Here is a 27,997-nt window from a genome sequence, read left to right as displayed (position 1 = left end):
ATTACATGTATAACCTCCAGAAACTGCAGCATAAATGAATACAAGACATGTATTAATACCAGTATTGGGGAGATAATACAGCAGCTAGCTAAACACAGGGCACCACGGACAACAACGACTAAACAAAATCTGCAAAACAAGAATGCAAGTTCATTACACATAAAAATCTTTATTAGTGGACATCATAGAAACACTCTTAAATATCCATAAACATTCCACTTTGACATGGAACGTAATGCATTGTAATCAAGTTTGGCTGATAAATATATATATATTCTTTATGTCAAAATGCATACAAAGCATGCGTTTCAGCACGACTTGAGCAATGCACTTTTCACCTCACTCGTTGCACAAACTCGTGAAACAAAGCGAATGTTTTCATGCCTTGGTAATACATGTATGTAGCATAAGCATGCATCATAAGATTTCATTTGGTAACTTTTCTAGCATAGATATATATATCGGACATGAGAGTGTACAGTGACATGTTTCATTCAGTGGTGTGCATTGTCAACGATGTATTAATTATTGGCAATAAATGCAATCGATATACCCTTGCCATTGAGTTTTGGTTACCATTCTGACATATCTTAAACATTAGGATATCACAGAACCTTCTTCTTTTAAGATATGACTACGAGAAATAAAGCTGAAATACCTACATCATTGCAAAACCATGTTGTTTTTTTAGAGTCATTTTGTGTAATAATGCTTACACTACATCAACACCACTTGCATTTGCAGAGTGTTTCTGCGGAATCTAAATGATTAGAATAAATCGAGATGAATGCATACTACGCCTCTCAGAAGGCAAACATTTTGACATGAGGCTGTGAGACCTTTGATGCTTTATTCTTCTGTGACAATGAAAGCCTACACAAAAGAAATAAGCACTTATCTTTTAATTATATGAAAACACTGTCGGTCACACCGACAGTCAATACTTATATCTTTATACCATCTTATCACTTCCTTTTACCATCTGTATAATATACTGGTAGCTGTTTGGTGATGAAGACTCGTCTAAACACTGAAAGATGACAGAATACATAAGTGACGTGATAATACAGCATATTCTCATTATCATTTCTGCCTTACGTTAATAATATCGTTGACAAGACAAAATTACTAAAGACTATGTCCATCTCCCTTGTTCATAATATTCTCAGTCTAGAAATTTTTATGGAGGAATAAAATCAGGGGATAGCTATGACACTCAAAATGCCATGTCCACTGGTATGGTCCCCTTGCTGTTAGCTTCAAAAGTCTCAAGGGACAAAATGCAATGTGTGAAAATCATATTCCAACTATTGTTCCATTCATCTAGTCATTTCACACAATACACTGGCCTGCTACTGTCTGGCATCCACTGGTAATCACTAATGGCCTGTCTAAAGAGATGAGGAAGAAAAGCTTCATTCTCGACCTATACTCTGACCTTTGACCTCTGACCCTCAAAGCTCACTGGTTGCAGGGCTTAACATACAGGGATCTTGCACATGTACAATGTATGTTCTCTGAGGGAATAAAGTTTTTTTTAACCGTTTTGAATGCAAATACTGCATAGGATATGAGAACAGTAGGTAGACTCCCCCTCCCCATGCACACATATACATGTAAATAGGATCAGTTGTTTACCTCAAGATTTGAACCGGTGACTTTCCATATCCAGCAAAGACATTCCCCAGTTAATGCTCACTCATCACACATCAACGAAACTGTGCTCTATCATACTGTACTGTCTAATTCTCTTGATGAGAACAGAAAATTACTTTTTTTCACAGCGAGATATGAATTTCCTAACCTCCAGATAATGTTAATACACACCAGCCACCAGTACAATAATGCAACTTACTACATGGCCACCACGATAAAGTCAACGTTTTGTCTCATTAATTGGCCACATGCTCCTTTGATAATACACTCAACCTCAGACAATGCAAACAGGTGTCAGTTAGAAACCAACACCTGTAGACATTCAACACACACATATTTCAATGTGCCACAAAGTTGTACGTCAGAGAATTTCAAGGCATGTTGCATAAATCAATTCAAACTTCGACATCCAAATACATTATAATTGCTAACCGTTTCACTATACACACAGAATACCCCATAACTTGGTACATAGGTCCTATTCCATTGCACTGTAGAATCATAACCTACTAAATAGAGATATCAAATAAAAGAAAGTAAAATTTTAATCAAAATTGTCACTATATATGACTTTCCCAATCCCCTACACATCAATTCATTGATTTCATAGACATATCAAAACAATTCCAGTATGAATCAACATTCAATATAAATTTGACATATGTTCATGTCATCTAATCACATAAGTACATGTTTCAATAAGACAAACATGTCTCAAGCACATGTCTTTTCAAGAGCATGACACAGTTCAATCAATATACTTGCAAGCTCAGTGCTATATAACTATATGCTCACTTTATTGATATACAAGATGATTTTGGTTAGCCACGGCATAAAGATTACTGGAGTTTGTATGAGTTTTTTTTTTTACATACTTGTTTCTGTACAATTGTGAACTCAATGAAGAATATATCACACTAGATCCCTCAGCCAGAAAGGAGCTCTTTCACATTTGAAGGTTAATCTGAACCTCATTTAAGTTATTCTCCACTTCCATCTAGGAGCCAGTTTTTATCAGCTTACAGACCTCTCTGGCCTACCTTCCTTGTTCTCTCATCTGCTCTCTCTGCATTCCTCCACTGAAACATCCATCACTGGGGGCCAATTTCTTTGCCATCACCAGCCCAGTCTTGCTGTTGAAGCATTAGGACGGAGTATGGAGCTAGAATTTTCACCACTCCATCATCAGTTTGGGTCATTACATCAAACCATTAGCCTGCAGGACTTCTTGAGTCCTGCACGGTTTGTCCTGTAAGTGATAATGCTTGCTGTGGAGATCACGACAGTAGCACCATCAAACATCATGAAATAAATCAGTCCATGTTTGCTCTGCTCTCAGCTGAGTTCAAAGCCAGCCCCAGACTCGATGGCGTAGAGCAGCTTCTCACGGAGCGTCTTCTCATCATGGAACTCAGGCAGCTTGAGGAGATTCATACATGTGCTGGCCGTTGGGAGCCGGCCGGACTCACTGCCTCCGTGGTGGATACAAAAGGCTGGGTACAGCTCCTGGTTGAAAGACAAGGAAGGAAGAGGTCACCAATCTTTAGGCTTTAGCCAAAAAACAGTCTGCAGCCACTGTGGCAAAACTTCTCGAAGTTCATTTGCAAGAACTATTCATGAAGTTTTTTTCATCCGTCTACATTAGTAGCCAAATTTCTCAGAGTTTCAGCTCTGAACGTTAGGGTCACTGCTACATAAGTGCAACAGAGAACTCAAAAAAGCGTGTGCTATCTGACAGCTAATGGTTGCTACATGAACAATGCACATAATTATGTAAATCACGATCAGCTGCAAGCATTCAGACTGCAGAAACTTTGAGAAGATTTGCGGGGTTTGGGGAAATTTCACTATTAGAGTGAAAAGTTTTGCGAGAAGTTTCATGAGAAGTTTTTGGGACGTTTGCAGTCAGACTGGCAAAACTTTGAGCGCGCAGTTTTGCCATTGTGATCACTGCTATCAAGTATGTAAGATGCATTTCTATTTCGAATCAAATCTTAAAGTTCTGACCTGTATCATTATCAATATTGTGTATTGTATCCATAATGCCCGTGTGTGACAAAAGCGTCTGTCACACACAATAATGTGAAGCAGATGGTAACAAGTCGTGGTACATACTGACACAGCTACTCAAACACAACAGATAAAAATACACATCAAGATATCAAGCTTTTTGTTTTTGAAAGAAAATTCTTCCTCCCCCCTCCCCCTCACCCCCCCCCCCCAAAAAAAAAGAGAGAAATCAGAAAGAAAATGCAAGAAACTCCTGTGAATGCTGATGGAAGGGTCAAGACCTACCTTAAACCCAAGGAGAGGTGGTCTAGAGCAGCTGGTGACAAACTTGAGGAGGTGACGTCGCTGGGCGTTGGTCATACTGGTTACCACCCTCCAAAAGTTCTTGATGACGGGGCTGTCATCCTTGTAGCCACCAGAGTAGTTTGTGTGCTGGCGTAGGTCGTCGACGTCGATGGGCATCGAGGCACCTGAGATGAGGACCTGCAGCTCCTGGTGGTCAAACATCCGCAGCCATTCCAGGTCGATGACATCGGCTAGACCCTGACGAAAGGACAGGATGTGGGGTCGAATCTGGTGGGGAAGTAAAAACACAGGTTTGTATGAAAACTCATATGAATTCCAGTTTATAGTGACTGACACAGTTTCTACATCATACAACTTTTTGCCCTGTAATGTATGCAACACCTAAACACAAAGCTTTCACAATGCTGTAGCACAAAATTTCCACACACAGCTTTTAACATCTCTACATCAGAAATCTTCCACACCACAATTCCCACAGAACGCCTTGTAAAAATCTTATCCAAAATAAACATACATCCGAAATACATCCTGTGAATATGCCACTGCACATTTACCATACAATGAGAGATTTCTCTACCACCACACTCATTCAACAACATGCCTTGTATCATCACCCTCACATAACACTAACTTCTCACTAACCACACTTCAATGACACAACACTTCTACACCACCTTATTTGGGTGAGACTGTGCTTCAGTGCCATTGCACTTGAGTGAAATTGCATTTCTGTGCTACTAAACTTGGGTTACAAATAATTTCTGTACCACTACATTTTGCCTCTGTGCTTACACACACAAGTGACGCTACACTTCAGTGCTACCAAACTATGGCAACGCTTCACTCCTGTACTGTCACCATTTGAGTGACACCACACTTCTTTAACACTACACCTTGAGTGACACCACACTTCTTTACCACTACACTTTGGTAATACTACACCTTGAGTGACATTACACTTCTTTACCACTACACTCTGGTAATACTACACCTTGAGTGACACTACACATCTCTACCACTACACATTGGTAATACTACACCTTGAGTAACACTACACATCTCTACCACTACACATTGGTAATACTACACCTTGAGTAACACTACACATCTCTACCACTACACATTGGTAATACTACACCTTGAGTACAGTACACATCTCTACCACTACACCTTGAGTAACACTACACATCTCTACCACTACACATTGGTAATACTACACCTTGAGTAACACTACACATCTCTACCACTACACATTGGTAATACTACACCTTGAGTACAGTACACATCTCTACCACTACACATTGGTAATACTACACCTTGAGTAACACTACACATCTCTACCACTACACATTGGTATACTACACCTTGAGTAACACTACACATCTCTACCATTACACATTGGTAATACTACACCTTGAGTAACACTATACATCTCTACTACTACACTATGGCAACACTACACCTTGAGTGACACTACACATCTTTACCACTACACATTGGTATACTACACCTTGAGTGACACTACACATCTTTACCACTACACATTGGTATACTACACCCTGAGTGACACTACACATCTTTACCACTACACTTTGGTGATACTACACCTTGAGTGACATTACACATCTTTACCACTACACTTTGGTAATGCTACACCTTGAGTGACACTACTCTTGTGAATTATCACTGAATTATCACATAAAAGAAACATCACAAGTCTGCATCATATTGCTCTGTTACCATGACAACTTCCAGAGAGAGTTGTTTCCATGCCATCTCACCTGTTTGTTAAGTCTAAAGTCCGCCATGAGATGAATGTATTCTATCCTGTTTGCTGCTGTCACTGGGATCTCACCCCCACCCGGCTTCAGCTCATGGACCTAAGGATTGATGAGGTGGAAAGTGACAAACTTATCACATTCAATTGAATTTTCTCTTTTTAAGACTGTTCGTACAACGTTGCAGTATCTCAGGTGAGCATCATCCTTTCATGAGCTACGGTTCTACTTACAGATTAGCACATGACAAAGAGATGTCTGTACAATTTTCATACATTCTTTTCAATACAATGTTGGCTCAGAAAACTCTTGACAAAATTCCACATAAGCCAATTAAACACACAGTTTCTTCAATAGTTATAAATAAGCTTTTCCTAGCAGTTAGCTTCATGAATGTAGGATCTTAGGATTAATATATCCAAGGCAAAAGTGCAAATGAGGACTCTTATCTATCTTATCTATAAAACTCATACACATAATTTTTTAGGCATTAGTGTTTTATGGACAAATGTGAAGAATATACACAAAGAATCTGATGCTGCATCCAACTTTACCTGGGCTTCCCCAAACTCATTGTCCATGACTGTGAAGGTCAGATCCAAGTCTGTGACATCATCTTTGTAATGCTTCAGGAAAAGTAGGTTCCTGGAGATATGATGAATGGAAGAAGAACGTTAAGACTTCTATATAACAGCAACACAACCTCTATGTTTAGCTCCAATTTTCAGCAGCTACATAAACCAGAATCTCTTCTCTTGACATTACTTGAAGAAACAATCCATATCTAAACAAATCAAATGATACAGAAATCTGATGACATCCTTACTCATCACTGCTTCATCTAAACTGAGCTGAATTTTGACACATACTAGTGACATTTAAAAATGTAATTATTTTGGGTAGGGCACAATTTACAATATGTGTAGAAAATTGGACATAAACTTTCACTTGAGAGGGCTTTCCAGGGGGGTGTTTCATCAACGTTTGTCGGCGCTGACAACTTGAATCACCATAGTAACAGTCAGTGACCAGAGCATCTCAGCCAATCAAAACCAAGGATTTTGCTGAAATTGGTCAGTGCCGACAGTTGTCGGCGCTGACAAGCGTTGATGAAACACCCCCCTGATTCTTAATGTGCATTTCAACTTCACACTGATGAATTGCTTTGAAGTTAGACTCATATCATATGATAGATCAGGCCTACAGGAAACATCACATTATTATTAGCTTAATGTCACACTACCAACAATTTATCACTGTACTTATCTTCTTCTATTTTTCTGGTCAAGTGATTAATGGCTAGTGGCATCGATAGCTAGTGCATTTATTTGTATAAACCACAAGACAGTTGATTATCCCTGAGAGGAAAACATTTAAGCTTTTCTGCTTTTAAGGTAACCAACTGAGAGAACTGTTAATATCTCTGAGTAGTACCATTTAAGCGTTATCATTTTGTAGCTTGAATACTTTAAGGTCCTGTTCACCTTTGAGAGCAGTGATTTTAAAATGTTCAAGATATCACATTTGATGCATATGCACAGGTTTGTTGAACCACAAAACATCCTACGATACAATATTTTTGCAATGAACCCTAAAATATAAGGAGATATCAGTATTTTTCTCAATAAACAGTAACTGTAGACAATTTAGTCTGGAAACAATTTTTATATCTATTGTTCACATTTTGTACACTTAACAATACTTAACATCAATTTTACTGCTCCAAATTTTTAGTGGTTGTTTCTACCCCTAACTCATATTTTAGAACTATTTCACAGCACTAATGCTGGGTTATTGTTTCATCTGCAAATGGTAAATAAAGCCTTTAACAATATTTGAATATCCCCAAGTGATCATATGACCAGAAGCCAGCTCTAAACTCACTTGTACATGACAGGGTCCAGGGAGGCCAAATGATGGATGTCTACGTTGGAATGACGGCTGAGAATCTTGGAGAGGAAGAAGCTTGCAAAGGGGATCTCAACCAAGAGATTCTCATAGAGAATCTGTGTGAATAATGAGACATATCATCAACAGATTCTCATAGACCTGTACACATAGATGGAGTGATGAGGGACCTTTATAAGCAGACTCTCCTATTGGATCTACATGAAAATAATTTATGAATTGATACAGGATCTAAACATAAACAGATACGAGTAGGGTCTGTATGAATAATTAGACTAGTCAAAGGTCACTTACAGAGTTCAACTGAATCTTTAGTGACAAGAGTATCCAAAGTGTTCAGGAAACTATACATACATCCTCCCTTTAAACCAAATATCATCTCCTAAAACATTTCTCTTCCAATGGAATGATTAGATATCCATTCCATTTGAACATCAAGACCAACTAAAACTTTCAGAATTCTGCTTCTTGCATCACACTCTATCTCATTCCAAATTAATAAACCTAACCAACAATAGCCAAATTCTTGTAAAATGACTTAAACCATTTAGAGATGACATCATGCATGGATCTGGCATAAGTATGATCTCCAACCATGCAAGCATACAGCATTTCAATACCACCATTCATATACACTGAGAGGGCATTTCAAAAACCTAGCTCACATTGAAATACCCAGCTCACCTTGCCCATCATCCTACCAATGAAGTAATAATGTTTGGTGAAGTCTTCCAGTAGGTAGGCCGACTGAGGGCTGGGGTACAGCAGCTCATCGGTGGTGGTCTTAAAAAATCCCCTGTTGGGGTCAAAGGCCGTCCGTAGAAGCTGTGAGAGGAACTCGCGAGAGATGCCTCCGCCATCAATGCCAGCCTCGTCCAGTCCCTGGGCATTCTTCAGGGTCACCCGTAACTTTTTCCTCAAGTCAGGCTCTGTAAGAACAAACAATTAATCGGTCAAGGCGGTTCACAAACAACAGGCTACCAATGCTCAACCTAAAACCAAAACTTGTCAAGACTATCACATATGCCTGATTGATTCAATTTAGTACGCTAGGATCTCACTCAGTTTTCTTCTAATCACTTAAAAATTATGAACGCTAATGATGCTAACTCGCATTATCACAAATATGACAGCTTATCATTTATTGATTAGAGTAACAGAGCTGATGACAAAAAGCAGTATCAGCTGAAATACAAAATACAAAATTGACAAGAAAAAAAAAATTGACAAAATAGCATAAAACCGAAAGAAGTAAACTTATCTTCACTTAAAAAGTGTTCACAGGTTCAAACAGGTTAACCATCACTTTACAAAGAAACAAACAAATACTGTAAAAGTGGATATTTTTGCACGACTAATTTTTCACGCTTGGCCGGGTGAGAAGAATTTCACACGTTTTCAATTCCGCAGAATCAAGACAGCAACCACTGGAACATATGGCATGCAAAAATATTCATGTGCTTTTATTTTCGCGCTAGTTTCTGGTTGCGCAAAATGCGCAAAAATTTCCACTTTTACAGTAGTGACCAAGACCTACATTGCTACTATTAGGTGATCCGTGCACATGTTTGATATACCCACCATTCTCAGGGCGGAGTCTGTCGTAGGCGTCCTCATAGATGTAGTTCCTCCTGACGATGATGTCGATGCTCTTCCCTGGGAGGAAACCAGCAAAGTCTCCTTGAGATTCCTGTTTGTCGGCCGCCACCCATTCACGGAATACCTAATGGACACCAAGCACAACAGCTGTCTTAAATTATCTCCTGCAGAGACCAGTGTCTGAAGAGACCACCTACTTCCATTTCTGGCAGACCATTTTTCATGTACAGTTGAACCTCTCGTATCCGGACAAGTCGGGACCGGGGCTCATCCGGATAAGGGATTTGGCCGGATACGGGAGACTCAATGCTTTATACATGTACATACCGTATAATAGAGCTCTATGGTACATACACATACACATCTCTACTGATGTAGCCCATTGTAGTACCACATGTAGTAATGTGTATACTGCGACCTTTTCATTGTTACACTCAGTAACAGACCCCAAAATAGAGGTTCGTGTTTGCAAGCGGAAATCATTTTCTTTTATAAATTCTTGGGATGATTTACCTAAATAATTATTAAGAAATGTATCAAGTATATGTAATTCATGTGTGTTTCCTCCCATAATTATTAAAAAAAGATAAAAAAATAACGGCGAGATTGCGTCCGGATAATAGAGAGATCCGGATAAAGGGAGGCCGGATAATAGAGGTTCAACTGTATTTTGACATGTGTGTAGAAACCACCTGTCTCAGGGGAGTATTTTGTCTTACAACATTTAAGGTTTTATTGGGAGGTTTGTGTATGCTAGCAGCTTCAGGATGTCACTGACTTCACAGACCTCAATCAAACAAAGCAAGTTTTGATAGTGTTCCAAGGCAAAACAGTGTTCTTCAAGCTCATAAGCACAGAGAAGTAATTCTCCCAAAATCGTTAAAAGTTCACTACAGATTATGATCTGGTAGATATCATTGATTCAACTTTCTTCAGGTCTAAGATCTTATCATGTTCACAGCAAAAGAGAATAAAAACAATAAATAAAGAAAAAACAAATACACCTTTTCTGCAAATGAGATGACATACTGATCAAACAATTGAGAAAAATTACAAAATGAAAATACTCAACTATTTTGTAATTTCTGTAAGAATCTTTAAATTATGTAGTGTACATGCTTTAATAGGTAACATACGCTCTACCTGAACTAAATCCTGACAGCTTTACTACATAAGACCCCCACTTTTTTGCACCATACAAAGAACTACATTAGGTGTTACCAGTATGGGTCCCCCACTATTTTTTTTTTACCCCGGAAGTGCGTAAGTAGCACCAGAAAGAAATAGATAGAAACCTTGAAGTGTGAGCGTGGTAAGGCTTTGTTTTTGCACTGAAGACCTTTTTTTTTTTTTGCTTGCCAGCTTACGAAACCCGAAGTGGGCCCCCACTTTTGAAAACGTGGCGCCGACGGTGAAGATAACAAACACTCTACCTGCACTCTTTCTTCAAAAGGGACGACAAAAGGAAGCTCAGCCAAGATGACCAGTCTTCGTGCCATGTGGGTGGATGGTGGTGGTCCCTCTTCATCATCTGGGATGGGCTGGGCAAGGAGCTGGAGTCGTCTGGGGCGATACATCCTACCCCCATGACCCCTCACTCCACGAGACTGGTAGAAGGAGAAGCATTGATAATATCAATCAAAGAACTGTTAAGGCTCAGTGTTTAAAGGTAGGGGATACCTTTTACAGACCTCCCAAAATGCAGCAAAACATTAAATATGAACCTCAGGGGACTTGTTTAGGCCACTGCTGAGAAATTTGGAAGTCAACAGTTATCTACAATTTGAATAATGCACAAAACTCAACTACTCAGTAGTTTTGTGTGTCAGCCACACTTAAGTCTTTTTGTTGCAGTCTTCTGTATCTTTTATCTATAAACACAAATCTAAAAGTATAAGAGCTGCTGTAATAACATAATAGATTATAGAGTGTGTGGCAAGAATGTATAATTATAGAAATGTTTGTAAGTTTTGATGAACTTTCTTCACAATATGTACATGATGGACACACATGCAGTGCATGGGTCTGCAAAGGCAGCCTATTAATGTACTGGAATTTACGGTGAGCCCCGAAAAAAATTCAATTCAAAATCTAACGGTCAATAAAAATGTACTAAATATTACCTTCCACTTTCAATACTTATGGGAGTTTCTAAAATGATACTCTCTTCAACATACCACTGTATTTATACAACTCTTCATTTAAGGCATGCAAATGGGATTCCCTACCTTTAAGACCATTAGGGGCTTAATCTTGAGGTCACTGGTTCAAGTCCCTTGGTAGAATTAATAGTGCCAATGGGCAAGGCATTACATGCCTATCACTACTTTCACAGAGAGGCTTCAAGTCATAGGTCCTATGTTCACTTGCTTACAAATATTCTAGAGGCTCGTCAAGGGTGACTTGAAGATATCTAAACTCATCTCACAATCATACAATTTGATTTTAAACAGTTTGATTGCACAAACAGCTTTACATTCACAGGTCTTGAGGTGGCCTGCAACATGATACAATGTATTATAGCATCTATATCCAACCCTGACAGAGCTCGTACCTCAGCAACTGTTTTCAGCAATTGCCAAAATACATGTAATGTCATATGGTACAGAGAAGACATTTTGAAATCCTGTGTGGAAATTGGAAGATTTCAAAAACTTTTGAAAGACTAAAAACAAGGGTGGCTAGTTTGATTCATTGTCAGAAAAATAAAATGCAGCAAATAGCGACAGAAAATGGAATTTTTCATGTCATGAAGGCATGCATTATTCTTTGTGGTAAACTACTAGTTAGAGGAAATCCTGCCAAAGTATTGGGGGAGGAGATCTAGAAGCCCCTGAAAAAAAAAAAAAAAAGTCAACACATGGCGCTGTGTCTAGCTATACCTTCTGATCTGCATAGACGTGGACATTTGGTGCTAGCCAGTGATTCAGGGGACAGAATGGCCGTCGGATGTCCCTGGCATGTAGCTGCTTGACCAGCTGGGTGGTGACCTGTGGTCAAGCGAGCAAAAAGCAGAGCAAAATATTGGTCTTTCACATGTCAATTTCATTCCTGTCCTTTTTCCATCGCTAGCATTTCTTGATTCATAGGAGAATACTGTATACGCCGAATATTTCACGAGGTTTTTATTTTTTAGAATTTCGCGAGTTAGGTGCTCTTTGCGAATTTAAAGACATGCGAAAACATTGACTCAGATCCCAATGTGAATGTGATGTGCATGTATACATTTCTCCGTTCAGTACAATACTCGATGGCCGCGAATTTAACCACGCGCGAAATCATCGGGAAGTCCTGATTCACGAAAATTCAGACTCGCTAAATATATGGCGTATACCAAGATATGCTAATACAAGAATTGAAGACAACAAATATTGAGGAAGAGTTTGAATTTGGTCCAGTAAAAGTTACACATAAGAGTCATCAAATCTGGTGACAGTCCATAATATATCTCACATACATATTCATTTCATACTGAAATGATAAATATTACTCAATCCCTCATTTGAAGAGTGTATTATCTCATTTCTTCTATACAAACTCAACCACTTGATAAAGAATGAAAAATGTAAGCACAGTACTCACTTACAGGGGAAAGAGAGCTTTCAATTCATACACCATATTAAAGGCATAATTTACCATTTGCAGATGAAACAAAAACCCAGCATTAGTGCTTTAAAATAGATCTAAAATGTGAGTTAGGGATAGAAACAACCACTGTCAAAATTTGAATCCGTAGAATCAATGTTAAGTGTTGATAAATACACAAAATGTGAACAATAGTTATAATAAAAATGTTTCCAGACTAAACCGTATACAGTTACGGTTTATTGAGAAAAACTTTGATATCTCCTTATATTTTAGGTTTTATTGCAAATATTTCAGATGGTAGGATGTTTTATGATACAACAGACCTACACATATGCATCAAATGTGATATCTTGAACATTTTTGAAATCACTGCTCCCAAAGGTAAACTGGACCTTTAACAGAAGCATTAGACACATACAAATCGGTATGTCAGATCAGTAAATCAGTAAACATTTACAATTGTAAATACAAACACCAGGCAATAGCTTTTAATACAACCTTTGAGACCCAAACATAAAATCTTTGGCTATTTTCAAATTTATTCATAACTGTATCTGTGCATCCTACATACCTAATGTGTTATGCTGTCTTTTTAATGCCCAACTTAATGACAAATCCATATGATCACAGTAAGACTGACTATAATGATTACATTTAATCTAATTAGTTCTTGGATTCCTGGAGTTGTATCAAATTATCCACTACCAGTAATACTGATCATTATTATATCTTTTTCACTCCATACAGTGCACAGACCACAAGAGTAAAGTCACTGAGATTGATTGATTCATACCCACCTTGAAGACATAGAGCCAAGTAGCCATGACTTTCTCAGCTTTCTTGGGGTCCAGTCTCCGTCTGACCCCTACACTGGCCATGGCCAGAGAGTACTCTGAGGTGACCGAGGGAGTGGTCTCAGGGTAGGCCAGTTCCACCATCCCAAGACAGGCATTCCCTAGGGCCAGACTCATGTGCACCAGCTCCTCGATACTGAAGGGCATCAGACTTGTCTTGTTTGGGTCTACAGACAACAGGGACAGGGACATCTGTCACATAGGTCTCAATTCTCCACACTGTTTGTATGCCAACATTGGTGCAAATTTTGGTATGAACTTAAAGCAGCAGCTACTTACATTGCCTATATATATAACAGAAGATCACAGCCTGTTCAGCATGTGGTCTTTGTTACCTTCTGAAGTTATTAAGAATGTTTATTGTCCGACAAACAGAGTACACCTCTTCTACATGGTGCGTGCAACAACTGTTTGAATATATGTACAAACTATGCATGAAGACAAAGTTTGAGTAAATCGTCTCAAGAGACTCTACGCCTCATTGTCACCTCATTGTCCCAGCATTACATCAGTAAGAGTTGTAATGGTTATCATCTTTAGCGAGCATGACTCCAACTTAACTTGGGAGTAAAACAGGGGAAGTTTACACCTAAAGGACAAGTTCACCAACATATATGCGTTGATTGAGTTAATGCAGCAGTATTCGTGGAACACATCAGTGAAAGTCCAAGGAAAATGGGAAGACTGAAAGGTGTACAAAATGACTGTCAAGCAACCAGCTTACTATGGCCTTCTTAGGTCATTGTATCAAGCAAATGCCAATTACAGTGTACATCTATTTGCTGCTAAGGCACTGGTGATCCTTTGAAGGGGCAGAGTGTTTACCTAACATAGTGACTTTTTATAGGTGTATACATGTGTGAGCATCATGGTGTAAATATAATCATATGGGACACTGAAAATGTCTATCGTCACAGCTACCAATAAAACCTGTCTACAATGGTCACCTGACTGTAGCAACCTCATCGAGTGTTTTCCCTGAGGGGTCCTTGTAAACAAGTTTGACTGTCTCTCTCTCTCTCTCTCTCTCTCTCTCCCTTTAAGTGCCATATCTGGAGATGTAGGTGATCATTACATGTGACAAATCTCTGCTTCTAGCCTTCACAATCAGCTCCACTTCTTAGAGTGGAGCTGATCAGTGGTTTTACTATACCAGTATGATACACAAAAACTAAAACACTTGTACAGCTATAAACATACTACATGTAAGTGGGCAATGGCATCACCCGTTATCAGTCAAGAATAAACATTTACTAACAGAACAGACCATTGAATTAAAGGGACATAACACTATAAAGCAACAGATCTCTCTGGGATTTGAATCCAAGACCTTCCATGTTTGAGGTGGACAGTAAAACCACTACCCCCTCTAAAGAAGGGGGCAGAAAGGAAGGGGAGGGGGGATTGATGCTACTCACCGGAATCCTCGCCATAAAACTCTGAGTCATGCAGAGACACCAGGAGGTGACCAAAGAGAGAACAGAAGACCGACAGGAGGGGGATGATGCGGTTAATGTCACTGGTAGGAAGGTCTATCCCCCGGGATATCGTCTGGAGCAGAGGAATGTGGGTTCTGCACATGGTGAAAATAAAGAAATGTAACATTGATTAATCTGCTTTCTATGCAAGCCCCTAGCCGCTAGGACAACATGATTTTTTTTTTTAATTTCTCTTATAAGTACACATTTTAATACATCATTACTGACCAGTACATTTCAATGACAGTAACAAGCATAGTTTGCAAACACTCCATCTCAATGTCAAACTAATCTATACATAATGAACTTATAATAATGAATCAGTTACTACTAAAGGTGAGATTTGGCATCCGACCATAACATTTTTGAACTGGTACAACTCCCAAGCACATTCACCATGATTAAAATTGAGGTATTGAATCACCCACAGGTGTGGAGATCAAAAGATTACCACAACATGACAAATAGCAGGAAAAAAAAAAAACATCTAAAAACAAAAGTCTCCCGACTGTCCAGTAGCCACTACAAAACATTTAAAATGTACATCAAATTTCTACACTTTTCATTCACTGCCTTTCTTGTGACAAAGTGAACAATCAATGGAAATGCCTTTATGGTTTCCACCCATGGTATGAAAATGTATAGGTAGAACTTTTGTGATTTTTGTTTTGTTTTTGTGTGTTTTTGTAGGGGGGGGGGGTTTGGTTTTTTTGGGGGGTGATTTTTGTAGACTTTCATGATTTATGCTATCAAAAGAAAGACAACAACTCTTCTCGATTCATTGATACTGGGAGAAAAAAAAATGTTTGGCACCCTCACTCACCCTGTGACAGATATTGATGAGACTGTTCTAAGAGTTGACCATAGATGTCTGATGAAGGCCTTGTTGATGGCTAGTGAATAAAGCAACCTGTGGACAGAGATATAATGAGGGAATTTAGATTATTTCCTTCATAAAAAAGACTTTAAAAAATACAAATGTCCTCACAAACAAGGTATTACAGAGAAATCAGCTCTGCTTGTCATTGGATCATCCTAAACGTACAAAATAATTTCAAGTATCTGGGTAGATACAATGACGTAATGTAATGTCATTTTACAACACCTCATATACTGGTATTCTATTTCTTTATTCTCCTCATGCGTTCATTGCTGGTTGCTAATCAAGTCTTTACTGCAACTGACAATGACAAGGCATTAGTTATGCTGAGGTACTTTAGTCATAGGCTTTTCACATGACAATTCAATGGTTTCATGCAGAAATGCTTGCATGGCAGAGTTTGACATGGCACAAAGTGTCTGGAGTAAAGTCTAATATGTGGGGATTCCCCTACTGTCCACTACATCAATACCAATTATGCATAATACTGAATATAAGAGTCATTACTTTTATGAGGGTTGTACTTGTGGATAATCATTTCACAGAGGACTTTGTCAAAATGGAGTGACATACTTGCTCCTGGGTACATGAAGTTTGTGGTCTACCATCAAGGCGTGGCACAATGTACAGAGGGCTGTGAGGGCGGGGACATTGCCCTGTGTTGTCGTGGCGATCAGACACTTGACATGAGCCGGGGAGTTGACCTGTCTGACACACTGTTCTCGGATCTCTGAGATGGTAGATGCATTGCCAAACTGTGATGAAAAGAGAAATGTAAGACAGTTTAGGCACAGTAAACAAATACTCACGCTATCAAATGACTATACCGCAAACATGACATCATATTCATGGTATATTGTGCACTATACCATGAATACGATGTCATCTTGTCATCTTGTCTTCAACATAGCTATGATATGTTTGGTCACATGATGCTATGTAGGCCAATCAGGGTACAGGATTCCTTTAATGAAGGATTTGATAACTATAACACACTATAGCACATCATCTTAACACCAAAACAGCTAAACCCATTCGATCATCGCATGTTGGATGAGACCAAAACGGCATTAGACAAGTGAGAATAGACCAAGTGGTAATTTTCCTCATCCACCTACATCAATTACAAAAGGAATGATACCAGTTGCGTTGGGTCCCGTTTTATCAAAAGATAAAATCAATTTCAAATTTCAAATTTCCTTACCACACAGGCTGCCACAGACTTACAGTTGAAATCAACTGTATAATCAATTTTAACTCTTCATAATGAAAACAGGGCCCAGGTATGTAGGTCATTTGTTGGGGGGGGGGGTCATTTTCAGTTCCTATGCGTGTTTGTTGGATAGTGCGGTATTTTTTTTTCAACCTTGACCTTTAGAGAAGTTAACTTCCTCCCCAAATCATCTTTCCTGTCCATATCAGGGGCCCGTTGCATAAAAGTTACTATTATGGTAACTTTGCCATCCAATGGTAACTTCCATGGAATTCTTGATTTTGATTGGTTGTTGAGTATTGTTGCCATGGTAGTTACCATTGGATGGCAAAGTTACAATACAGTTGAACCTCTCGTATCCGGACAAGTCGGGACCGGGGCTCATCCGGATAAGGGATTTGGCCGGATACGGGAGACTCAATGCTTTATACATGTACATATACATACACATGTACTGATGTAGCCCATTGTAGTACCACATGTAGTAATGTGTATACTGCAACCTTTTCATTGTTACACTCAGTAACAGACCCCAAAATAGAGGTGTATGTTAATGTTGGAAGTAATATGTAATTCATGCGTGTTTGTGTAGGAGTTCTCAAGGAGTTGGGAATCCCCCTTTCCTCCCGTAATTATCAAAAAAAAAAAAAAAAAAAAATCACAGCGAGATTGCGTCCTAAAATAGAGAGATCCGGATAAAGGGAGGCCGGATAAGAGAGGTTCAACTGTAATAGTAACTTTTATGCAACGGGCCCCTGGCTGTTAATAGACACAAAGGATTACTCATAGCTCTTTGTATGTTTGTTTGCTACAGTTGGGGATATTTCACTGAAATTTTTTCCAGATTGACCTACTTCTCCAATGTCCCTCTCCAAGTCCTCTTCCATGTCGGAGTCATCATCAGCCATCATCATGAGGTGGAGTCTGTCAGCACTGGGTAAGGTGGGAAGGAGAGCCCTCAGGAGTAGGAGATATCGGATCACAAGATCAGGAGAGAATTCATCTACAGTGGTGGGAGGAATCAACAGTACACACTAATCTTAGATGACTAGACAGCCTTTTCATTGAAATATCAAATCTGTTTGTGTCACATGAAATTAATAGAATAGTCACAAGATTGTCTTTTCCTATCTGTTAATACCATCACTACTGCATAGTATGATTATCATTCTAAAATATTTTATGTGTCTTGGACCATAGTTTGAACATTTACTTATGTTATCTCTAAAGGCAGCCTACATCATGCCAGTACACATAGCTAAGCCTACTACTAACATACACACACACACACACACACACACACACACACACACACACACACACACACACACACACACAATAACTCACCAATATATGGCCCAACTATCGTCATGACTGCATATAGTAACCATGGTGACGGCTCCACACCAAGCTGTACTCCCTGACTATCCAGTGACATGTCCCCACTACTGACCGTTGGGACCAGGGCTTCTACCAGCTGCTCTGGCTGAATGCCACTCTTCCTGTGGGCTAGGGCTGGGATCAGGAACTCACTGATCTGTTCTGAGGACTGTCTGCATAGCAGTTCTTGGCACAATGAACACAGGACTAGATTCCTATTGGCAAAACAAACAAACAAACAACAGTTGCATCAACAATTCATTGAACACATCTCAAGAACATCACATCTTAAAATTATTCCACACATATTCCAATCAATCTAAATGCATGTCAGATAACTGAGCCTATTACAGCTCCTTGTTCAGGATTCATCCCAATTAACTACAATATGCAATACTACAGACTTCAGTACCTCATGGCTGGAATACAAACCATCATAACTTGAAGATGCTGGTTAATACCATAGTGGCACAATTATAAATACTATCAGACTTTATGGCATCTGCTCTATAGGAAAGTTTGAATAAAGGAAAAAATATTCAGGCTTACAAAACTTGTGAAAGTGATGCTATCAACATCAGGATATCATATGAACAAAAAGTCAGTAGGATAGCAAATCTTTTCGGTAACTGCCTTTACTATCACTTCTGTCTATTGAGTATTACAAGTATGATATCACTCAGAGATTTGAACTAGTTTGAAGAATTGAGTGATCCTTTGCAGTTCCGATGGTTGCATAGCTTCATTTTCATACAATGTTAGGGCATATGGTAGTGTGTATGATCAGACATGTGAGATTACTGACCTTTGACCTCTAAGTGCTGGGCTAGTGGCTGTGATGTGGACAGGTCTGAGTGTAAGGTCCAAGGCTGTCTGAGCAATGGGAGGAGGTCGAGTGATGTCGATGCCTGGAGGAAGTCTCTCATTGATGAAACATCTCACACTTTTGTAGTAACCTTTGCACAAAGAAAACATTTTCCTCAGTCACAACATGACAGCTTTGATATCCAGCAGGTATTCATTCTATGAGTCTGATATCTACTGTGAATATTAGATTTTAAGTATCTTTTAGGTACAATCAGCACTCTATTAACCCGTTGAGGACGAGTCGAGAGTATAATTGGGCAGGAGTCTATGGGAAATGCGTGTTGTAGCAAAATCAGTCCGTCCTCAATGGGTTAAAGAGTCCACTATTGTTATACCCTACTGTTTACCCCCCAGTTTCTTTCATAAGAATACCTGTACATGACTTGATGTTCTAATGCACATAAAGCATTTTATTGTTCTATTTTCTCTCTATTTCTCCCCCACCTTACACTGTCACTAAAAATATGTCTAGCATGGACAATGGCAGTACATGGTCAAAATCTCTTCCTGTTCTACACTGTCCACCAATCCCTGGAATATCCTGGAAAAAATGGTGTGAATCTGTCACTATAACAAGTTTACCAGTACGAAAATATACATCATTTTACTCTTTCCCCCTCCCCCCCCCCCCAAAAAAAAGAAATAGTTGCATATAATTATAAATGATACTTCTTAGTTTATTCAAAACTCATACGACCATCACCAGCCACATACATATGGTCCAAATCCAACTCAAATCAGCCAAACAAATTAATACAGATAACACCAGCACCTACTGTCATTTGACTTTGTATATTTTATATAAGTGGAAAATTATTCCCAAAAGACAAAAACAACAACAACAACAATGGACTGGAAGAATGGAAGAATGACTCACCATTTTGGACGAGATGCATTTGTAGCGATGCTACGATCCTGACTGCATCTTCCACGGTTATTCCATACTGTTGATAGGTACTAAGATCAGTGTAGACCTCTAGCATCCTGAGGGGCATGGGGACAGGTGTGGATGAAGGAGCTTCCAAGAGTCTGGAGATAAGAAATATCAAGATGATTCAAGAGTTAATAGGAAGAGAGATTTGTGGTAACACCATGTGTATGTAGTCCTTGAGAGGACTGATGTGAAAGAAGACAATAGAATGAGGAGAGAGAAGGATGGAAGCAACATAGGGAGAGGGTAAGGGAGCCATATAGTCAGAGTCAAAGGGAAGCAGTGAGCTGGAAGTTGATGTTGCATCTAGGGAGTCAGGATAGGAGACAGAGACAATTGTAAGGAAGAATAAATTGAGCTTCAGGTAAAGAGTTCGGAAGTCGGTGGGGAAGGAAGATGAACCAGGGAGGAGAAGGGGAAGAAGGTTGGAAAATATTGGAGGTGAGAGAGAGAAGTGATGAAGGCATGAAAAGTAAGTTTTATATAGTTATATATAATTCCTATACAGTGTCAACGTTTGCATTTTAAGCATCACCACAGATCTAAATTCTTCCGTCTCTGGACAGACAGACGGGAGAATCCTCACTCTCAGGAATCTAGCTGTGTTTAAACAAAGGGTTCAACCAACAGCACCTTGATTTGCTCATGAATCTATTTGATTTGTTTGTACGTGTTCTTTGTTTTACTCTCACAAGGAGGTGAGTTGGTGAGGATGGATTACAATTAACAAGGGTGAGGCATTCTACTTCAAGCTGACCTTGATGCTAGTGTGAACTTCAGTCCCTTACATGTACTATGGATGTTTCCTAGTGGCTCTCCATTCACAGATTTGAAAAGTATTACAATACTAACATTGAGACCCCCCCCCCCCCCCCCCCACCCTCCCTCCCCATTCAACCCAACAGTTGCGAGTCAAGGAGCATAGCCATGAATTAAACATTTACTCCATTTTGGCATAGAGCAGCATTCGTCTGACACTGAAGAACTGCAGCTTTACACAGTCTGCTGTGGAAACTGTCATTGATTTTGAAAACGAACCAGGATTACTCTCTGACCTGCAGCACATCTGTAAAATGTGCATCATTTGATGGAGCCAAGTCTGGTGCTCCTGCTGTAACAATCGGATGCTGGTCTCTCTCTGCTTCAGGAGGCACTGGCACAACCAGTTCTGGAATGCAAGACAATCAGTAGAGAATGAGATGTGACCATGTCAAGGAATTGTTTCTTCACATTCAGGTAGGTAAAGCAAAGAAAAAGATCTTAGAAAATGTGAATAAATCACATTTCAAAGAGAAGAGTTTAGCTTTTCAGATTGATGAAAATGATATGGGGCAGGTGTCTTTAGTTGCAAACACAGTGACTGTATCCATACTTGTGAATAAAATATCAAATGCAACCAATTACATGTCTAATTCTGCTTGTCTGAAGATAAAGTTACATTTCACTATCATGACATTGATATTTTACTAGGGAGCCATAATAGTACATTATTTTTGATCATCCACTGATCTACAGTACTTTCTGAGAGTACTCTCAGGCAGTTATGAGTCAGATATTAACTGAGGAGGATATTTGTGGGAGCACTCTGAAGAACCCACAAAACATCATACACTTTGCTTTGAATGACAGCCTCAATTAAAATGAAGAAAGAGTGAATCTTGTGTCCCTACCAATCTCTGCATGTCTTCTGTGGAGTTGTAGAAGTGAATCAATAATCTCTGCAGACTGGACATTGTCTGGACATCGACCAGCTCTCTGGCCGCGGCTGTAACTCTCTCATCCCACTCCCGTCGGTGGCTTCTCTTTAGCTTGTGTCTACAGAGGGAGCCCCGCACAAATGACTGTATCTTCGTGGCACTTCTCAGGCGGTTTCTCTCTGCCTGTAAATAAACAACAAACAAAAATGCAAGCAAAAATACTAATCATACAAGCTGTATGTCCCCACTGATACATCATGAATCAAAATAACATTGCCTTTTTACATAATGTTCCAAATTGCTCTGTTGAGTCAGCCATATCTTTTCAGCCAATCATCACTGAACAGAATACAGTTCATCAAGAATGCTAAGTAATGACTGCAAAATTTCAATACAATGTACTGGTACAGGGTAAACAGTCAAGCCGATGTTTTCTGGACTACATTGTACATAAATGTTTCACATGCCATCTTAGGACGTTATGACAATACACTTAATGAAACTACGTAAATGAAAATGTGCGACCAAAAAATACAAAAATTACTCTCCACAGAAAGTAGAGATAATGCATTTAAATGCCTCAGCAAATGATTGCATATATGACACAAGGACATAAACCAAAAATAAGAATCAATATATCACTTTTAATTACCAGACTCCAGGCAACATCTACATTGAAAGCACTTTTAGATACCTTTTATTACACAACTTACTTCTCTCTTCCGTCTCTCTTCTTGATTTCTTTGTAACAGAGATGCAGTCGCCTCCTATTGGGGGATAGCACACACATCAATGCAAGATGTAATTCACACAGCTTTCAACACAGGAAGATAAGATCCATTTTTTGAAAGTAATTCTAACCCTCATAATTTCAAAGCACAAAGGAATTCACATGATATACTGCACAGTTCATCTTGAGAACCAAGGTGTTTGACCAACACATTAGTTGACTGCTTAAAGGCATAATTTACCATTTGCACATGAAACAATAACCCAGCTTTAGTGCTTCAAAATAGTTTTAAAATGTGAGTTGGAGATAGAAACAACCAACCTCAGAAGTTGAATCCGTATAATAATGCTAAGTATTTTTAAATATATAAATTGTGAACAATAGTTATAACGAAAAAATGTTTCGAGAGTAAACTGTCCGCAGTTACAATTCATTGAGAAAAACAGTGATATCTCCTTATAGCCTGTATTCTAGACTTTATTGCAAAATTTTTACATGGTAAGATGTTTTGTGATACAACTGACTAACACATACATGTATGCATTAAATGTGATATCTCAAACATTTTTTAAATCACCCACAGGTACTGTAAACAGTACCTTTAAAATGTATGCTTCACACACATACTTGTCTGGCTGACAGATTACAGTAAACCTCGCATAGATGGACATGGCACAAGTAGACAAATCTGTTATTATCACTATCAAGAACAGTGATATTGATGGTTTGTGACAACAGTTTACAGAGGAGCAGAAAGCATGGCAATGTCATATACAGTACATCCATCTGTACATCCCATGTTCTACAGAGAGTTATCAGACTAAAATCTCAATCTTTTATATTCTATCCAACATTGACAACTTCTTGGAATTACTTAGAAATCATGTTCATCAGTATCGAAGGAGAGAACTTCTTGTACGTCAAGTCTAATGCAGAGATTAGTTAATATATCAATGCTGGGCAGCAAACTTTGCACACCCTGCTCAGCAATAGGCATGCACCATTTCATGAAGGTACAAGATAAAAGCTTCCCAAACATAAAAAAATCTCTAACAGATGTAATGCAAGGAAAAGCATTAGGTATACAAGGTATTATGCAGTTTATCAATTGACTCTGCCAAGTGTAAGGAAATACTACACATTTGTAAGGGGTACAATTGTAATTTGAGACAAACATTTCATAACACTGAATTACCTCTTACCCCAGAAAGCAAGTAAAGATGTGTATCACATTACAAATTAAATCACAGAGTGATTATAAATGAGATTAAGATGATAAATTGGTGAGACATTACAGTGATGGTGACTTGGTACCTAGACGGAAGGGATTTTGTTACAGAGGTAGGTATTTTTAACAGTTCATGGATATGATGAGAGAAGGACAAGAGACCGGGGGATTCCGGGTGATTTTGTGCCATACAATGTACAACTTACAGGAAATATAATGTGTAATTGTAACTGCTTGGAAATGTTTTTGCAATAATCTCTACTTAATCATTTCATGTATTCGTTTTTTTAAAGAAAATTTATGAAATAATGATTTGCAATAGTATTTATAATCAACTTTGTTCATAACTACATGTACTTTAATTATTTTCATTATGACTCCTAGGAATATTAATGATCTTTTTACTTATTTACACAGTTTTATGTATTATTTGTATCTTGTATCTATGTCAGGTTTATGGCATGGACAAGCTGAAAAACAGCCTCCAACTGATGTTAGTTTTGTGAATCAATACAAGGATCGAATTGAATTGGATTGAGCCATGTACATTTACTGTATATGCCGAATATTTTGCAAGGTTTTTATTTTCGCGAGTCACCACTACTGCAGGCACTTTGTGCACGGCAGAATGACACTGAAAATGTCCAGTAGGACCAGCTGATAGTCCGAGTGATTTGACAGACAGGGGCTAACCTTTTTGCTGGCTCCTCTCAATGACACCACCGGTCTCCTCCGAAAGTCACCGTCAAAACTATACATGTTGGCTCCTCCTTTGTCGCAGCTGGAACGAAGCAGTCTCTACACTGTTTACAAACAAAAATAAAATTAACAAAATAAACTTTGAATTTGGGTATTTTTACATAATAATATGTGACCCTGCATCACAAAATATGGATTTTAGTTAAGGGCAGCTTCTGAAAGAACAAACTCCAAGTTTTAAAATTATGTATAACTCAATTCAAATGGACTCCCATAACCTACATGTACCTACATGTAAATATACTGCCAAGAAAGCTCTCACTCTGCAAAAGTGTGAACTGAGAAAAAGAGGCTCTGAAGTACAGGGTCTATTCAAGCGTTTAATCTTTACCAAGCAGTGCGATGAAAGGAACAAAACACAGGATGTAAACCACCAGAGCAACAATGAAGAGACTATGAGAAAGCTGAAATTGAGCATGTTAGAACTATTAACACATTCTGTCCATGATTAATGCCAACTTTCAAAGCAGTAGCAATATCCCTTCAAAAGTTATTAGACTTGAAAGTCAAGAGTGTGCAAAGGATTTCAAGAAATGAAAAGGGGCCTACTTTTACTAAGACATACCTGATCATTCTAATACTCTCCTCCAAAAAAGGGTTGTAGAAAAACTGCTGAAAACACTTTCCCATTCATGTTATGATCCCAAACTACAGAATACTGTAAAAGGATAGCCCTTTCAGGAAATATAAACAACTGAAAATTGACTCGATTGACCAATTTCACCTTTTTTGAGTTCTCATGTACAAATCAAGGGGTGAGACTTTTTGTTTGTTTTGTGATGCACGGTCACATATATCCTGCTAAAACACCATGTCACCTGCAATTATTTTCTCTCTTCATATGACAAATTATGTACAGTTGTACAAAATGCTGAAAATATTGAGAAGGTAACTTGTTTCTCTTGCTGTACATCTGTTATTAAATGCACATGATGGTTAAGGCACACAAATGGAAATATGTAGGATCTACAGTAGACTGTAGGGTCTACCTTTTCAGCAACTCAATGATCTTTTAAAGCTTTGAATCACTAAAAACCCTGCACCAAATCCAGTGAAGTTCGACCTCCTGTAACGAGATTCGACAGCAGGCAAGAGCATATATGTAGGTTTCTACAATATTGTACCAGGTATAGTTGAGTGTCCAACTCATTGACACCCTAATGTTTCTTCTACCAATAGATACTTAAAATATCTCACAATTTGCCTGAAATTTTACTAACATGTAAGGAAAATACTCTGAATTCACAAGAGCACATAAAAAATGTGATTTGCGGTACACGCTCAAAGATAACTGCTTCGAACGTGTGGGTTGTTATTTGACACACTCAGTTGTGCTGTAATTTTGAAACCAGCACCCCGACCCTCTATTGACAATACGTGTGATATGCATACAAATGCTTTTCAAATGTGCATTCATAATCTACGGTGTCATTGCTTTGCTGTCGATCCCGTTTATTGGGTTTTTCAGTATTTCGGCATCATCAAATCCCCAGTGAAGAATGCAAAACCATTCATGTGTGAAAGTTTGTTCTTTTACGCGCAATGCTATAAATAGAGGGGTGTCAGTTTCAATGTACAGTGTCAATGTGTTGGACACCCACTACTATACATGCAGCTGGCGATCAAACTTTGGATGCAGATTGTGCTATGGTCTAATTATGGGCGGCTTGCTATAAATTGAATTGTCAATAGCAAGTACGTGTGATTTCAGAAATTATACTGCATTTAGTTGCATGTTAAATTCTTTACTCACCTGTCTTGTCATCTGTGTCATTAGGACATGCATGAGCGATGAGCAGTAGAATTCTATTGCCAGTAATATTTAATCAAAATGACACTTTTTTTTTTCTATAGCTAAATTTAATCTAATTCAATATCTAGAAATCTTAAGCACTTGCCTCTCCATGGATGCAAACTGATAAACACTAACGTCAGTTCGGGAAACCCACTCACAAGGGGGGCCCCTCCTTATAAGTAACCCGTCCCCCTTATAAGTAACCCCGCCCCCCTTATAAGTAACCCCCGGGGCAACCTTATAAGGAGTCTCCACGCTTTTTTGCAATGCAACGCGAAAATGAAAGGACTGCGGCAATTCGCTTGATTATGTCCATAAAGCTTCACAAGTTTCCTAGTTACTCACGAAATTTGAGCAAAATCGGTTCGAGGCATCATATCTAAAATCATGGATTTAAATGCAATGTCAAACGACCCATGCGAATGCTGAAATGCGAGCGATTACTGACGTGAGTGTCGCCAGGCGCGGCGGCGCGGCAATGCTTGAGTGCAGACGTGGCGACTGAGTACGGAGACTTTCGTTCATTCAGGTGGCTTTATAGCTGAAAGCCCTAACCACTAATGTTACATTTTCTGATCAGCAAATCCAAAATGCCAAATCAAAGATCAGAGCGAACATGACGAAGGCCACCTCTCCTGAAGAAATTTACCAATGTTATGTAAATAGATGTACAATGTAGGCCTAGACCCCTATAGACTCTAACTCATTAAACTTATTGTAGGCAACCTCGTTACAGTTTGCTTTAGTGAACCTTTTAAAACTTTACTGATCGACTAATAGTAATAAACAAGTCAACTTGATCTAACTGATGTGAACTGAAAATGTCCTAATCCTATATGTTTCGTTTCGTACTAATATTTTGCCCATTGATGACTAAGTCTGTATTTATGGACACCATTCGGCCATTGGGCGCAAGTGCTACTGTTCCATTAGCATTTGGCATTTTAGGGTTAGCCAGTTTTACCAGTGATTACGGCGTTATTACTGCTCATGTAGCGATCGGGAGCCACCGAGCGAGGAGGAAAATGGTGAGAATACGACCTACCTACACACACCGCCCTACACAGCAGACAGGCTGGCTACGCTGTACCCTTCGTCTTCACGGTAGATTTCTTCGCTATTCAACGACAGACTCAGTCAGAACTGAACTTTCCAGGCAGGTGGGGAATACCGAATCAACTCGTCCTCTTTCATACAATTATCAGCTTTCGAATCTTGAATCCCATAGAGCAGACTCAGCTCATATCACTTCTGCGGCGAACATTCCGGACCAGCCGCAATCATGAATCGGGGATTTTCTTTTGTCAGCGACAACTCTAGCAAACAACCGGTGCGGTGTT

General features: G+C 38.9%; 1 protein-coding gene across 1 annotated transcript; it reads right to left on the bottom strand.

Moving 5' to 3' along the window:
• Positions 1-25: 25 nt before the first annotated feature.
• Positions 26-27,943, bottom strand: LOC140236735 (ubiquitin-protein ligase E3C-like). Its single transcript, XM_072316662.1, has 22 exons — positions 27,703-27,943; positions 24,797-24,906; positions 22,859-22,912; positions 22,119-22,328; positions 21,504-21,616; positions 20,395-20,546; positions 19,456-19,606; positions 18,618-18,865; positions 18,125-18,273; positions 16,631-16,812; positions 16,001-16,087; positions 15,118-15,272; positions 13,643-13,866; positions 12,140-12,247; positions 10,691-10,864; positions 9,240-9,381; positions 8,343-8,587; positions 7,635-7,756; positions 6,305-6,395; positions 5,754-5,852; positions 3,952-4,239; positions 26-3,162 (listed from the first exon to the last, which is right to left on the bottom strand). Exons 2-22 carry the CDS (start codon positions 24,860-24,862, stop codon positions 2,992-2,994), a joined length of 3,231 nt encoding a protein of 1,076 aa, XP_072172763.1. The 5' UTR covers positions 24,863-24,906; positions 27,703-27,943; the 3' UTR covers positions 26-2,991.
• Positions 27,944-27,997: the final 54 nt, after the last annotated feature.

Source organism: Diadema setosum, chromosome 13, assembly GCF_964275005.1.
Source record: "Diadema setosum chromosome 13, eeDiaSeto1, whole genome shotgun sequence".
Taxonomy (NCBI): Eukaryota; Metazoa; Echinodermata; class Echinoidea; order Diadematoida; family Diadematidae; genus Diadema; species Diadema setosum.
This window is presented reverse-complemented; position numbering and strand designations above follow the sequence as displayed.

Bases quoted from the DNA above. Each gene is read 5' to 3' on its own strand.
- LOC140236735 (XM_072316662.1), bottom strand. From the start codon at position 24,862: ATGTATAGTTTTGACGGTGACTTTCGGAGGAGACCGGTGGTGTCATTG. The intron at 22,913-24,796 runs GTTAGCCCCTGT...ATCCCCCAATAG, and splicing joins TGAGAGGAGCCAGCAAAAAG to GAGGCGACTGCATCTCTGTT. The intron at 21,617-22,118 runs GTAGGGACACAA...CTTGCATTCCAG, and splicing joins CAGAAGACATGCAGAGATTG to AACTGGTTGTGCCAGTGCCT.